The following is a 13,498-nucleotide window of genomic DNA, read 5'->3' as shown; positions in this document are numbered from 1 at the left end:
ATGCTCATAAAGTTGTCCTAAAAACTTTGAAAGAAAAAGTTTTTTAAATGAAAGATCGTGTTTTGTTCCTGGAGGTTGATAGCCAACACTAAGAAGTCGATGGCCGAAAGAAAAGAATTAAATTCTAATTTAAATGAAATAAAATAGATTTTAAAAAAACTCTTTAAACTATGAGAAGTTAGTTTAAACGGAAATTATTAAAAATTTATTATTTTTATTAATAATTTTCAAAAATTTTGTAACTTATTTAAGGAATTCTTTATTTTTTTTTTAAAAACTTATTCAAAAATATTAAGAAATAAAACAAATCTTTATTCTGGTAAATTTTTTATGTTTTAAATAATTTATTTTAACATCTTTGTAATTTTCTTGTCTTCACGTTTTGAATTTCTAACATAAAATTTTAATTAAAAATAAATTCAAAAGTTTAAAACTTTAGTCTTTTATATTTCTAGTGTTAGAAAATACTGCTCAGACATTGAACTATTTGCTGATAAAGTTTACCAATTTTTTGGAACTTTCGTCAAAATGAATTTCTAACGTTACTAATTTCTAATTAAAATTATTTTCAAACGATGAAATAATATGATTCTTTTTAAATTTATTTTACATTTCAAATTTCCATATTATTGTATTTCTTAGTTCCTAATTTCAATGTTTTGAAAATCTAACTTTTGATAATATTATTATTCATGTTTATTCTGAATGAAAGAAAAACTTCTTATTTTCTAACGTTAGAATTCTTTATTTATGTCTAAGATTTAATTCAATACGAATTAAGGACTTTTATGTTTTCAGAACTATTCAAATTTTACCTAATTCCCCTAATTTTAAGCTAAATAAATTGAAGCCAACTGATTTTCTAAAATTTCACCATATCAATTAAATAATTTTCAAGCGACTTAATTTTTATACAAACTTGGCTTTTTAATCTCCAAGAAATTAAACTTCTTTTCCTGAACAGGAAAGTTCTTTTGAAAAAAAAATATCTTTTTTACTTTAAAATAAAACTCAAACATTTAATATTTATTCCACAAACTTAAAAAAATAAAATAAATGAATCTCAAAACTTTTGGGACAACTCTATGAGGCTCACACAAAAAGTAAAAAAAAAAGAAATGTAAAAGAAAACAAAGCATAGAACGCAATAAGAAGCTCTAATTGCAATTTAAGAATTTATTTCTCTCTTTTTTCTTTTTCTTCTGTGCTGCTCTGGTTTAATTGCGATACAATATATCATTAATATTGATACAAAAAAAAACAATTTAATACAAATCAAACACACGCTAATGCAATAATAACAAAAAAAAGGAGAACCAACTAACACAACTAATGTGAATGTGTGCAATAACTTCTTCAATTGTGCCGCCCCAAAGGCTGTTCTTGCACAAAATTGCAATATTGTGCGGCAGGTGCAGCGCGATCTGCCACCATATCCGTGCCAAGTTGGTGCATGGACGGATGTGGTGGCGGCTGAGCGGCCAAAAGTGTTGGAATTGCCACAGAAGGTGGTTAGTGTGGGTGCTTGTGGGGGCGGCGTGAGGAATACGTTGAGTGTTGCAAAGGGTGCTTCAGGTATTTTGAAGAATAAATCTTGCCCTGTATCCCCTGTAAATGAAGAGCTAGAATGGGCTGGGGGGAAGAATGTTGCCTTCACGGAGCAGCAAAGGGGGAATTCGGTGTGTAGTGAAGATGCAAAGATAATCTTTGAGATGATCAATAGTGACACGAGGAGGATGATTAATGAGATTCAGGAGGAATATGGAAAGGCGGAATGCTTAACGGTGGACAAGGAGAGTATTGAGAGTGCCAAGTGTACGGCGAAGAAGGAGAAGAATGAGCATGGATTCCTCTCGGAGGACGATGGAAGTTTTAGTTCGGATTCTTTGGAGGATTGTAGCTTGAATGATGTTGGGGAGAATGCAATGAGGCGCAGGAAGAAGACAGTTTGTGCCAAACATGCGAGAAAGCAACCAAAACGATCCGTTTCGGATTACTTCATCTACGATCAATACGATAACTTTCGCCAAGTGTTCAAGGAGGATGATCCAAATCAATTTCTGGACACTCAGAGACATTCAAGTGCGAGTTTCTTCCTTGGGCAGCAGTACCCTGAGAGGAAGAGTCAAGAGAGCATTATTTCCGATGAGACAAGCGTGGGGATAAGCTATTGCAATAGCATGGAGAGTATTCTGAGTGATGAGTCTGAGTGCAAAAGTGCTCCACTTGAGGTCCTTTTCAATCGCACAAAGAATCGTCATCAGCAGAATCTCTCAGCTGTTGGAATGGATGTGGATGCAACGTCCAAATCCTACGGGTCAAGCCCGAATGCAACAACGGGTTTTGACTACTTCATGCAACAGCATCAGTTTGATATTTTCCCCGAAGATGAAGACTTCGAAATGCCACGAATGTCTTCGTCAATTAGTGTCCCACACTTCACATCGAATCCATTCTTCCTCCCTGAGGAACTAGACTTTATCCCCACGATGAGTAGCAAAGTGGCGCAATACAATATGGTTGTGAATAAAAGTCTGAGCAAGGAGTTTGCCCATGAGAGGCAACAGAATAATTCCAATCCTCTCTTTGGGTGTGATGGGAGTGAATTGTTTGTGCGGAAACCAATTCCACCAACAAGGAAGCCACCGCCAAAGCCTGAAGAAGCTCCTGCATTTGTACGTAAATCGTGCAGCTTTGAAATAGACATGGGAGATTGCAGGAAGACAGAGAAGAGCTTCAAGAAATTCGAAGCAAATCTGCAGAAGTTTGAAAGGGATCGTCATCGTTTTCGCCTAGGGGATCCCCTGCAGATGGACTATGTGCCACATAAACCTCCCGTTGCCAATCGTCGATCGACAAGCATGAAGGCACGTAGCAAGACAAAGCCAAGGGAAAAGTTCAATACAATCGGGGAAGGAAAGCGCGACGGTTTACTGAGAGCTGAAGCTCCACTCGAAGAGGAGAAATCCTTCAATTTATTCTTCATGGAGGTGCCAATGAATGATGACGATAACATGGATAGCCTAGAGATGGAGGCCAATGCCGCAAAGGTCTACAAGGAGAATTCCGTTGATTCCCTGGATGATATCCTCGATGCCGATAAGCCACGTCATGTGGACTTCAGCACAACGGCCCAATATGCCAAATTTCGTGACATCGAAAAGAAAATTGACGTGATCAATAAGCTGGTGGAGATGGAGGAGCATAAACTAGAGCAAGAGCGCCTGGCAAAGGAGGAGAGGCTTAAACCCTTTGCATGTGATCGCAGGCAAAAGGGCTACGTGAAGAGCCTAACAATGAACTTTGATAGACTCGCCCAGAGGCACAATAGTCGCGAATTTGCGAGAGATCTTCAAGAGAAGAGTCGCATGAGGCGCAACTACAGCCTCCCCGATGTCCTCGAAGGCGCCAAATATCAATCATTTCAAGTGATTGATGCCACAGAACGCACCATAAAGCACTTTCGGTCAGGTCTGATGACTTTCTTACGTGTCGCATGCACGATCAGGGATCACACAGCGAGATCACCTGGCGATCGTTTTTATTTTTTCTTCAACGTTTTATTTGCAGACCTCCCGCGTTTTTTTTTTTTTTTTGAGTGTGTGATTTTTTGTAGATAAAGTTGTTTTTATAATTTTTTTTTTGAGGATCAATTTTAAAGAAAGCAAATTGATCCTTTGGATTCTTTTAACCCTGCTTGTTACTAAAAATATTTTTTTTTTGCAATTTTTAATGCTTAAAAGTGTTGAGTTTTAGTAGTTTCTTTTAAGGAAATGTTTAAAGATGCGTGTCTTGAATACAATGGATAAAGCTAGAACTGGTCTAAGGGATCAAAAATATTTATTAAAAGCTTTAAAAAAATTCTTTGATAAAAATTTGTGAAATTTTGAAGATTTTTTTGATTAAAATATTTTAAGATAAAAGAGATAGATAAATATTGTTTCCTAAAAAATGTTTTACTGGTCTAAATACAAGATAACAGTTTGGATAATATCTTTGCTCGTCTAAAAAATAATAAATTTCAATGATAAAATGTAAATCCTGTTATTTTCATCAAATTAAAAAATAATATTGGTGGAAAAATAACAATTTATATGTATATTGAGATAACTCTATCCTACAATGCTATTTAGTTTTTTTTTGTCTCGGATAAAAATCATGCTCGTCTAAAAGTTAGAAATTATCTCTAAAAGTTTTTTTTTTGTTTCAAAGTCTTCAACAACTTTAAATAATTTCTATGAGAAGCAATCTTTCTATGAGAATCCTTCTAAAAGGATATATGGATAAAAATCTGAATTGATCTAAATACAAATAAACGAATAATTGGTTTGCGTCTCTGCTATCTAAGACACTTTATCCCATCTTTTAATTTTCAACAAATTTCATTGAAAAAGTTCTTAAATATTTCTTGCAAGAAACTGCTAAATCAAACTCCTAAATATTATGTTTTATATTATTATATTTTATTAAATTATAGAAAAAACAATGTTGTGTCTCTCTGTAGAACTATTTTATCTATTTTTTATGCAGCAATTTTTTTTTTTGGCACAAGAGTTATGTTTGCTAATTTTTTTTTCTCTCATATTTTTTTCAATTCTTTTAGGAATTGCCAATAGCTTTTTGTCGCTGAATAGTGATGAATCGTCAATAAGACGTGCATGTTCGCTTAGTGATTTAAGTATGGGTAAAGGTAAATCACACAAAATGTTAAATTTATCTTCTTGAGGGAACTTTTTTCAATGATTTTTTATTATTTACTTTGAGAAGTCTTGAAATGAGTTTCGAGAGAACTCAAGTTAATGGGTGATTAACATTTTTTTTCTCTCTTGATTTCTTCTTTGCATCGAATTAGACTATAAACCGATGAATTCCAAACCAATACCGAGTACCCGGACAAGTGTGCCACCAAGGACGGCTGCGAAGAGGAGTGCAGGACCTGGAGGGAAGTTGGAGGTTCCATCAGGTGGGGGAATGGGCACGAGAAGTGTGTCAATGGGAATTCTCAATCATGCAGTGAGTTTTTTTCTTATTCAAGACTTTTTTTTTTCTTTGGAAGGGTTTTGTGTGATTGTGGAATATTTTGCAGAGTGATTCGGAGCCAGAGACAAGGGGTGGTGTGATGAAGCCGACAATTTCCTCCCAGAATAAAATCAATACATCCAACAATACAACTGGCGGACGGCTGGGCAATAAAGGTGGTCAATTTGGGGTGGCGCGACGGCGTGGCATGCAAAATTCCTACAGTAGTATCAATTTAACAGCAGCCGGGCACGATGATTCGAGCTCCGAAGAGACCACAGTCGTCCCGGTGCCCCCAAGTGGCAAACCAGCCGTCCCGCCGCGGCCCAGAAACCTCTCGGACAAGAGAAGCAATCTCAAGCAGAACAACCTCAATGACACGGAAGTTCCCTGCAAAGACAACGACAATTCAGACTGTGAGTCACATTTCTTTTTTTTTTTTTTTAATCTCGCCTCTAAACATTATTCAATATAATTTATAAATCACATTTTGTAATTCTCGCCCAAAATGGCAAATTGCTCACGGAGAGATAAATTTTCTTCTCATTGTGACTTTTAGTTGCTTTTGCCGTAGAGTTTTTCTGTGAGCGAGGCAAATATTTTATTCATGCAAAAGTGTTTTGAATGAATTTTTTTCTCATTGGAAGCAAGATACCAAGACGGGGGCTTGTTTTAATAGAGTGGTCAGAATTTTAATGCGACGATTGGTTTTATAGTCAACGCTGAATAAATTAGTTGTTTTAGCACTTTAGATGAATTTAATGGAACAGTGGGAATTTTACAATTTTATCAATAAAAATTGGAAAATAAATTTTAAAATAAAATATTGTAGTTTGCAAGGGAAAGTAACTCGGTTTTGTACACCACATGCTGCCAGTTGTGTGACAAAGGGAGGGTGGTTAGACGTCTTGAAAAATGAGGTAGTTTAGGATTTTTAATTGGGTACAGATAATAAAAGAATATCCAGACTAAAAGGGTGTTTATCTGAATGAAAATATTTGGATTTTCAAAAAAATTCGAATGATTCGTAAAAAAATAAATATTTTCGTAGATTTTAGGTCTAAAAAGCTACAGCTTGTGAAGAAAAATGATTATTTCAAGCTTAAATCTTACTTGTTTTAAAAAAAAAAAGCTAGAATTTAGCTTAAATCCTGCTCAATTTAAACCTAGAAAGTACTAAATTTAAGCCGAAAAAAGTTTTTCAGGTTTTAGTGCTAAAAAGGCTCAGATTATGCATTAAAAGTTTAAGCAGGTGATCAATTCAAACCTAAAACGTACTTTTAAGGTTTAAAAGTACTAAATTGAAGCAAAAAATGATTTATAGCAAAAGATATTTTATTACAAAGGTATTTATATTATTCGGATGATTAGCTGAAAAAACCCAAAATATTCGCCAGATAAACACCCCTTTAAAAGTGGCCAAACAATTTTGTAAAAGTAAATGTCAAATATTAAAAAATATATCTTCCAACGTTTAAATAAATCGCCACAAATTAGAAAGAGAAACTTCAAACTTTTTAAAAGAAACGTTAGAAAGTGAATGTCAAACACTTGAAAATATTTTTTGGACGTTACAAAAATGTCAAAAGCTAGAAAAAGAACTTCAATCATAATAAAAGAAACGAGGAACGTCAGAAAATGAAAGCTAAACGTCAAACGCTAGAAAAGAAACTTCAAACGCTCGAATGAACGTCAAAAGTTAGAAAAGAAACTTCAGACATAATAATTGAAAGGAATAACGTTAGAAAATAAATGCAAAAATGGTCAAATATTTGTCAAAAGTTAAGAGTTGCTGAAATAAATTGTCAAAAGCTACTAATTTGAATTTTCCTAGTCTTTTCCTTAATTTATTTTTCCTAAAGAAATATTTTGAATGGCTTTCTAAAAAGAAAAATAGAAAATTATTTCTATTTACCATTTTGTTCTTATTCACCCCATTTGTTGGTACACCACAAACCACAATTTGCCTCACCTTGATCAGATTTATTATTTTGCTTACACTAACTTATTTTTTTTTTTTTTAATAAAAAGCGATTTTTTATTATTAAATTTTCTTGTAAAATTATTAGTTATTCAGACTAATAAAATCAATGAAAATGTAAAGAAATGTTACATAAAATTCACCTTTCTCCTCTTTAAAATTCTTCCTTGCAGTGGCCCAATGTTCGCGGTTGATAAACCAACTGATGCTGACGACAAATTCAGTGGTTCAGCTGCATTCACGGCTGAGGCAGACAGAAGATGGTGGTGGTGGCAGCAACTACATGCTTCAGGAGCTGGAGAATGCTGTCGTCATGACACAGACAATGCTAACAAAAGTCACTAATCAAAAGTAAGTTGAAAAATCATTTTTTTTTAATATAAATAAATTTTTAGAGTTAGTTTCTCTAAAAATTCTTTTTTATTGTGCAGAAATAACAAAGACACAAATAATCCATTCTCTGCTGGTCAACAAAATCAACATATCAATCGACTGGAGAACGGGGAGTACGTACAAATGAGAGAGAAATGCACTGATATGTTGAACAAGGTTCAAAATATGAATAATAATTCGTAAGATGGATTTGCCACGCGAGTGAATTTTTGCCTCTCCCCGTGCACTTTTGAGCTAATTACCCTTAAAAAAACAAATAAGAAATAGTTTTAAAAAAATTAAGAAAAATCTTGAATTGCTCTTTGATGTCTTTTAAAAATCTTTTCGGTGTTTCATGTGGACATGCAAGAAAACATAATAAAACAACCATTAAATACTTAACAAACAACGATCGTATTTTGCGAATATATTTCAATTAAATAAAATTGAGAAATAAGTAGTGAAAAAAAAAAGAAATTAAAATGAAGAATTTTAGTGAGAATAAAGAGAGAAGAAAATCTATATTCTTTTAAAGAAAAAAAAACATACATAAAAGAGACGAAATTATCGTTATTTATGATATAAAAAATATTAAAAATGAAAATATACATACAAAACTCACAACAAATTGAAATTCTATTCAATTTGTGTTTAAAAAAAAATATTAAATCTTAGTGATAGGAAAGCAAAAAGACACTAATAGTATAAAAAAAAATTAATTTGTTTTTACCCCTCCATGTTGTTTTGTTTTATAAATAGGTATTAGCGTTAAATTACTAAAAACAAAATTAATTATTAAAAAAAAATAATAAATTGAGAAACTAAAGACATTGATTTACATCCACGTCACTAGATTATTAAAAGGAAATTAATCATTAATAATAAAAAATTAAAATTAATTAAAACCGAATAATGTGTTAGATAAAATTTACATTAACTCTGTGGTAAATTGAAATTGAATTAAATTTACATTTATTGTCTAAATTTATTTCAACTTCCCCAATAGAGAGACAGAAGAAGAAGAAAAAACAACATTCGTCCATTTTCTTTTATTAAATATAATGTAATTTACAAGATTTATTCTAGTTATTATTATTAATTAATTAGTTTTGAAAGCGAGGGAATGTTTTTTTTTTTTTAAATTAGCGTTAGACGTTTAAAAAACAAGAATAAAAAAACTTACTAAACACTCACAATGCTTTAAAAAAAATGATGGAAAACAATAAATTCCGAAATATTATACTTCAAAATGATTGATGAATGATTAAAATAATTGTAGTTTAAATTCAGGGATTAACCTAAAAAAATCAACATAATTAAACTGAGAATTGATTTATCCTAAAAGCAAATTTTTTATTACAAAAAAAGCCGGAGAAGTGTCCCAAAAACGAAGGTCTAAAAAGAGATTTTTTTTTCTCTTGAGAGAAATGCCGGAAATTGCAGAGATCTCTTGCCCTTAATTTTTTTCTGCTCTTGGCTGGTCATTCGGGTTACATTTAGGGCATTTAGGGTAAGGTATATGAAGTTCATTCAATTGGTGGGATGGATAATCTATTTAGAAGCCGTGAGAACAACAAAACGAGCACGAAAAATCGCCTCGAAAATGAAGGTAAACATCCCTAATCCGTGTAATCTGCTTAATCTCACAAATTATTTCCTTCGGTCTGTTTGACCCACAAAAGCACCCAGAGAGGTCCATGAAAACCGCACGGCAATTGCAACACACATCTCCTTTCGCAGGGCGCAACAGTTCAAACGGATTTTGTGAACTGATTTTGGAGGGAATTAGAAAGAAAATCGCCTTTGCCTCCCTTTTTTGGGCCGCGTGCATTTCTTTAAGTCTTGCAAGCAAGAAAAAAATCCGTTCATGTGTTAATTTATTTATTGGTGCGTTTGTGTGCAATAAGCTAGCGATGCACTTTGAATATTAATCAAGTAATTGAGGTAAATTTTTGTGCAACTCTGTGATCTCTCTAAAAGATCGCTTGTTTAGTTGTAAATAGCGAAACATTTTGGTCAAGAGAAGGTGTTGTGAAATAAATACTGAGAGGAGTTTTATTTGTGAGATTTTATCGAGCTTTTTTTCGCAAATCTTGCACACAGGTGTTCGGAATAATAGAAAATAGTAAAATTTCTTTTTTTTCGTGATCTTCTATAATTTTTCTTCTATTCTGATAAAGGACTAAATGAGTCTTTAGAAATAGAGCTTTAAGGGGGGTCTCTTGGGAAAATTGTTAGAATTTACACATTTTTAATGTTGTCATTTTTTGGGGTTTTTCTTAAACTTGGATATCCGATGATGGTTACATTTGTAGCCTAGTTATTGAAGTGTAAGAAAATCACTTTTCGCCATCTTAGGTGCGACGACATCTTGTGTTTTTCCGACTTTTCCGCAGAACTGCCCTAAAACACAAAGGTATGTTTTTCTCAGGATCTCCTGGATGGATTTTGATGGGGTAAAAAGCAAATGATAGAGGACATACCCGTGCAGATTTTGATGTACCAGAATTTTGAATTTCCATTCTGGGGCTGAGAAAAGTGGAAAAACGTCAAAAATATCTGAAAAAAGTCACATTTTTCCACTTTTCTCAGCCCCAGAGTGGAAATTCAAAATTCTGGTACATCAAAATCTGCACGGGTATGTCCTCTTTCATTTGCTTTTGACCCCATCAAAATCCATCCAGTAGATCCTGAGAAAAACCTACCTTTGTGTTTTGAGGAAAATCTCAAGATGGCGTCGCATCTAAGATGGCGGAAAGTGATTTTCTTACTCTTTAATAATAAGTCTTTAAATGTCACCAACACTTAAAAACCGAGTTTAAGAAAAACCCCAAGAAAAATTAAAATATTTAATTTCACCAGCTCTCCAAAGAGACCCCCCTTAAGTCAGACAAAAATGCAGCATAACTTATTTCTTACAATACACTTCATGATAAAAATATTAAAATGTGCGGATATGAAGTAAGGTTAAAAAAGGAGTCCATTCACTTATCATCATATAAATATTAGATAAAACAAATCTCATAGAATTGAAAAGACTTAAAATATAGCCTTAAAGATTACACCGTAGCCACAGGAAAAAATTAGAAAATTCTTCAAGAATCTTTAAAATAAAAGTCACGTCTCTTTGATTCAATACAGTCGTGATCGTGCAGTAGGACCGTCGTCAAAAAAACTTCTCCGCGGTAAAACGGCTTCAAAATGAGGAATTTTGCCTTCATAGTAGGACAATTGGTATCCTACCTTTCCAATAGTACTAATTGTCCCACTGCGAAGGCGAAATTCCTTATTCTGCAGCCGTTTTACCGCGGAGAACCTTTTTTGACGACGGTCCTACTGCACGATCACGACAGTATTCATTTAAGTTTCTTGTTGTAACTAAGAAGGGCGTAGCCATAAATAATTTCAAGGGGATGTAAAAAAAACAAAAGAAAAGAATTTAATAAGACACAAACATTGATCTAAGAAAATGACTTAGAAGTCGAGATTTTATGAAGGTTGGTACAGTCATACCCCGCTTTATCAAGTCTTGGTTAAACTCTTCTTACGCATTAAAATTGGGTGAGAAGAGTATAACCAAGACTTGATTATGCGGAGTATGACTGTATTCAAATTAATAGTTTTTAGAAATTTTTTGTTTAAATCTAAGGGATGGTTTCGAAATTTTGGAAACTCGGGAAATTGGAAATTGGCTTACACTCTCATTAAATGACCAAATACTGATAAGAATTCAGTATTTTCAAATTTGAAAATAAATTTTTGTGCTCAAAAAAATTACTTGAAATTCTTAGATTTTGGCCATTCTGTAGAGTTTCCAAAATTTTGAGACCATCCCTTAACATTCGAAATTTCTTTTATCTAACGGTTGATAAACGTTAATTTTATTCAAAAGTTTGCAAATTTTTCATCCTGTACAATTTTAGTTTTTCATTTATTCTAACATTCGCAGAATTTTCCTTGTATTTTCGTTAAAGAAATGGATAATTTTTTAGTCCTTCTTGCACTAATTTTAAGCCTTATTTGGGATTTTATTTGTCCAATATTTAATCTTCAGATAATACTAATAAATGTGAATGGACTCCTTTAATGATTAAATAATTTCTTTATAATTATTTTTTTGCTTTATAAAGAAATTATAGTTAGATCAGCTAGACCCATTGTTTGAGCTATACAAAGTAAATCTTCTCCTAATTATTTAGGGTTTAATTTAAATTATCCTAAAACAACCCCTTATTCTTTCTCAATGATTTCAACACCCCCTTAAAAATATGTTATCAATGATTTCAGAGTGTTTTTTGCGTGTAAATGTTTGTGTGTGTGATGAAGATGACACGAAAAGCGGATGCACAACAGATTTATAGAGTAGGGAGCTATACGAAGGGTTTTTTGCGGGGATGAGAAAGTGTAAAGAAGAGAGGTCTTTTCAATTGACCAAAATTGATTGGGAGCAAAAGTTCAAGTCTGACCATTCGGGGGTCTTTTCTCCTACGTGTGGGTGGATGGAAATCTCATTGGGATCAAATCAAATAGAGCATCAAACGGGGATGAGAGATGGCACACAAAAGCCAACACATTGGGCGCTGAAGCAGCCACTCGGTTGTTTGAGCTCTTCTCTGGAGAAACGTATAGTTTCAAGTGGCTGCGCAACCCCCTTACGTTTTGCCAAAGAGTAAGAGCGGCAGGGAGGGAACGGAGATAAGGGGGAAGTGGGTGAATGTGGCCAGGAGGAGTGTGAATCTCAGCAAGTGCTCAAGGGATTTCTGCTACGATAGAAGAGGAGGACACAAAGCCCACAAAATGTGTATGAAGGGGGTAGAAGGCATTCACTTTTGCCCTGTCTTTCAATTCACTAACGGCGTGTCCCCGCCGAATTATTCAGTTCATCACATCAACTGTCACACACACCTCATTCACACCCTCCGTGATAAGGGGTTGAATCTGCCAGCGATTTACCGATTGAATCCCCTTTTGAGGGTGGTGGTGGTGGATGATGTGTCAAAGAGATAAGGATTTCATCTCTATCTATCTCTCTCCCTGTCTGTTCCTCAGTTTGAAATCCATTAGCGTTATAATTAGCATATTCATCCACTTCCTTGATTAGTTGATGGGTGGTGGGTGGTGAGGTGGATGATTGAATGGGGTGTGTAGGGAAGAAAGGGGTTGCTTTCTTTTGTATTAAATTAGAAATTCCTTAAGAAAACTTTTAAAATTTAAAAATTTCTCTAAAAAATAATAAAATTTGGATTAAAAAAGATCCAAAAAATGTCTTCATTAATTCTTTAACAGTTTAGTAACTTTTTTCACTTTTTTCCCATCCCTTTGTTCATCTTCAACGGGTAGAAAACACAATAAAGTTGATTGAGTGATTTCCACCCTCTGTGCGCGCTCAAAAGCTGTATGAGAGCACAATATCAACTTCGTCCTCTCTCACCCTTCGAAATAATTAGCAAAATGTCCAGGGAGCCTCTCTGCAGGACACGTGTCGGTGTTGTTTTAACAAAACTCCTCATAAATTCATCCCAAACATTAATATCGCAATAATTGCCGTCATAAATGGACACGGACGACCCTCCCGCACACACGGCGCCCCCGGGAGGAAATTGTCGTGCGGTTATTTTTCCCTCCGTCCGCCCACATCATAATTGGCAACTTCCGAATGTTGACTCTTGCACGCACGTGTTATAGTAAACTTTTAGCGCCTCTCATCTCACCTGCATGGGTGGGGATGGGGGTTGATTTCTCACAGAAGTTTCCGGAAAACTAATACTTTATGAAATATTACGGCTCTTGTTATGGCTATTAAACAAATTATGCTGGGAATATTTTTTACAAAAGGGTGAGAAAATGGGGTAATTTTTCCATGTTTTGTTTGAACAATTTTCGTGTTTTCTTCATGAGATAGAAAGAATTTCTTTTGAGATATTTTAAATGTTTTTTTTGCATTAGTTTGCTTAAAGCGTTTAAGGGAAAAACTGTTAATTTTAATTGTTGGGGTGATTGTGAACTTTTTTTTTTCTGAAAAATAAATTAAATAAGAAATAACAACTGAAAAGTTGTTGTAAGATTTTTACAGATGGGCGTTTTTAAATCGTTATATTGTCGTTCTAGAAAAGAACAATAAAGAAC

The 13,498-nt window shown here is 33.8% G+C and overlaps 1 protein-coding gene across 6 annotated transcripts in view; it reads left to right on the top strand.

Moving 5' to 3' along the window:
• The window catches only part of LOC129789828 (mitogen-activated protein kinase-binding protein 1), a 61,486-nt gene extending 52,770 nt beyond the window's left edge, over positions 1–8,716 (top strand). For 4 of the 6 annotated variants that reach the window (XM_055826878.1, XM_055826874.1, XM_055826875.1 and 1 more), the window contains 5 exons: positions 4,604–4,690; positions 4,853–5,013; positions 5,087–5,435; positions 7,174–7,351; positions 7,432–8,716. In XM_055826878.1, coding sequence (XP_055682853.1) covers positions 4,604–4,690; positions 4,853–5,013; positions 5,087–5,435; positions 7,174–7,351; positions 7,432–7,576 — 920 coding nt within the window. In that variant the 3' untranslated portion in view covers positions 7,577–8,716. The remainder of the gene's footprint in view (positions 1–4,603; positions 4,691–4,852; positions 5,014–5,086; positions 5,436–7,173; positions 7,352–7,431) is intronic. The other 2 variants (XM_055826881.1, XM_055826880.1) reach the window with 1 other exon arrangement.
• The last annotated feature ends 4,782 nt before the right edge of the window (positions 8,717–13,498 follow it).

The sequence above is a fragment of the Lutzomyia longipalpis genome, chromosome 2 (assembly GCF_024334085.1).
Source record: "Lutzomyia longipalpis isolate SR_M1_2022 chromosome 2, ASM2433408v1".
Taxonomy (NCBI): Eukaryota; Metazoa; Arthropoda; class Insecta; order Diptera; family Psychodidae; genus Lutzomyia; species Lutzomyia longipalpis.
This window is presented reverse-complemented; position numbering and strand designations above follow the sequence as displayed.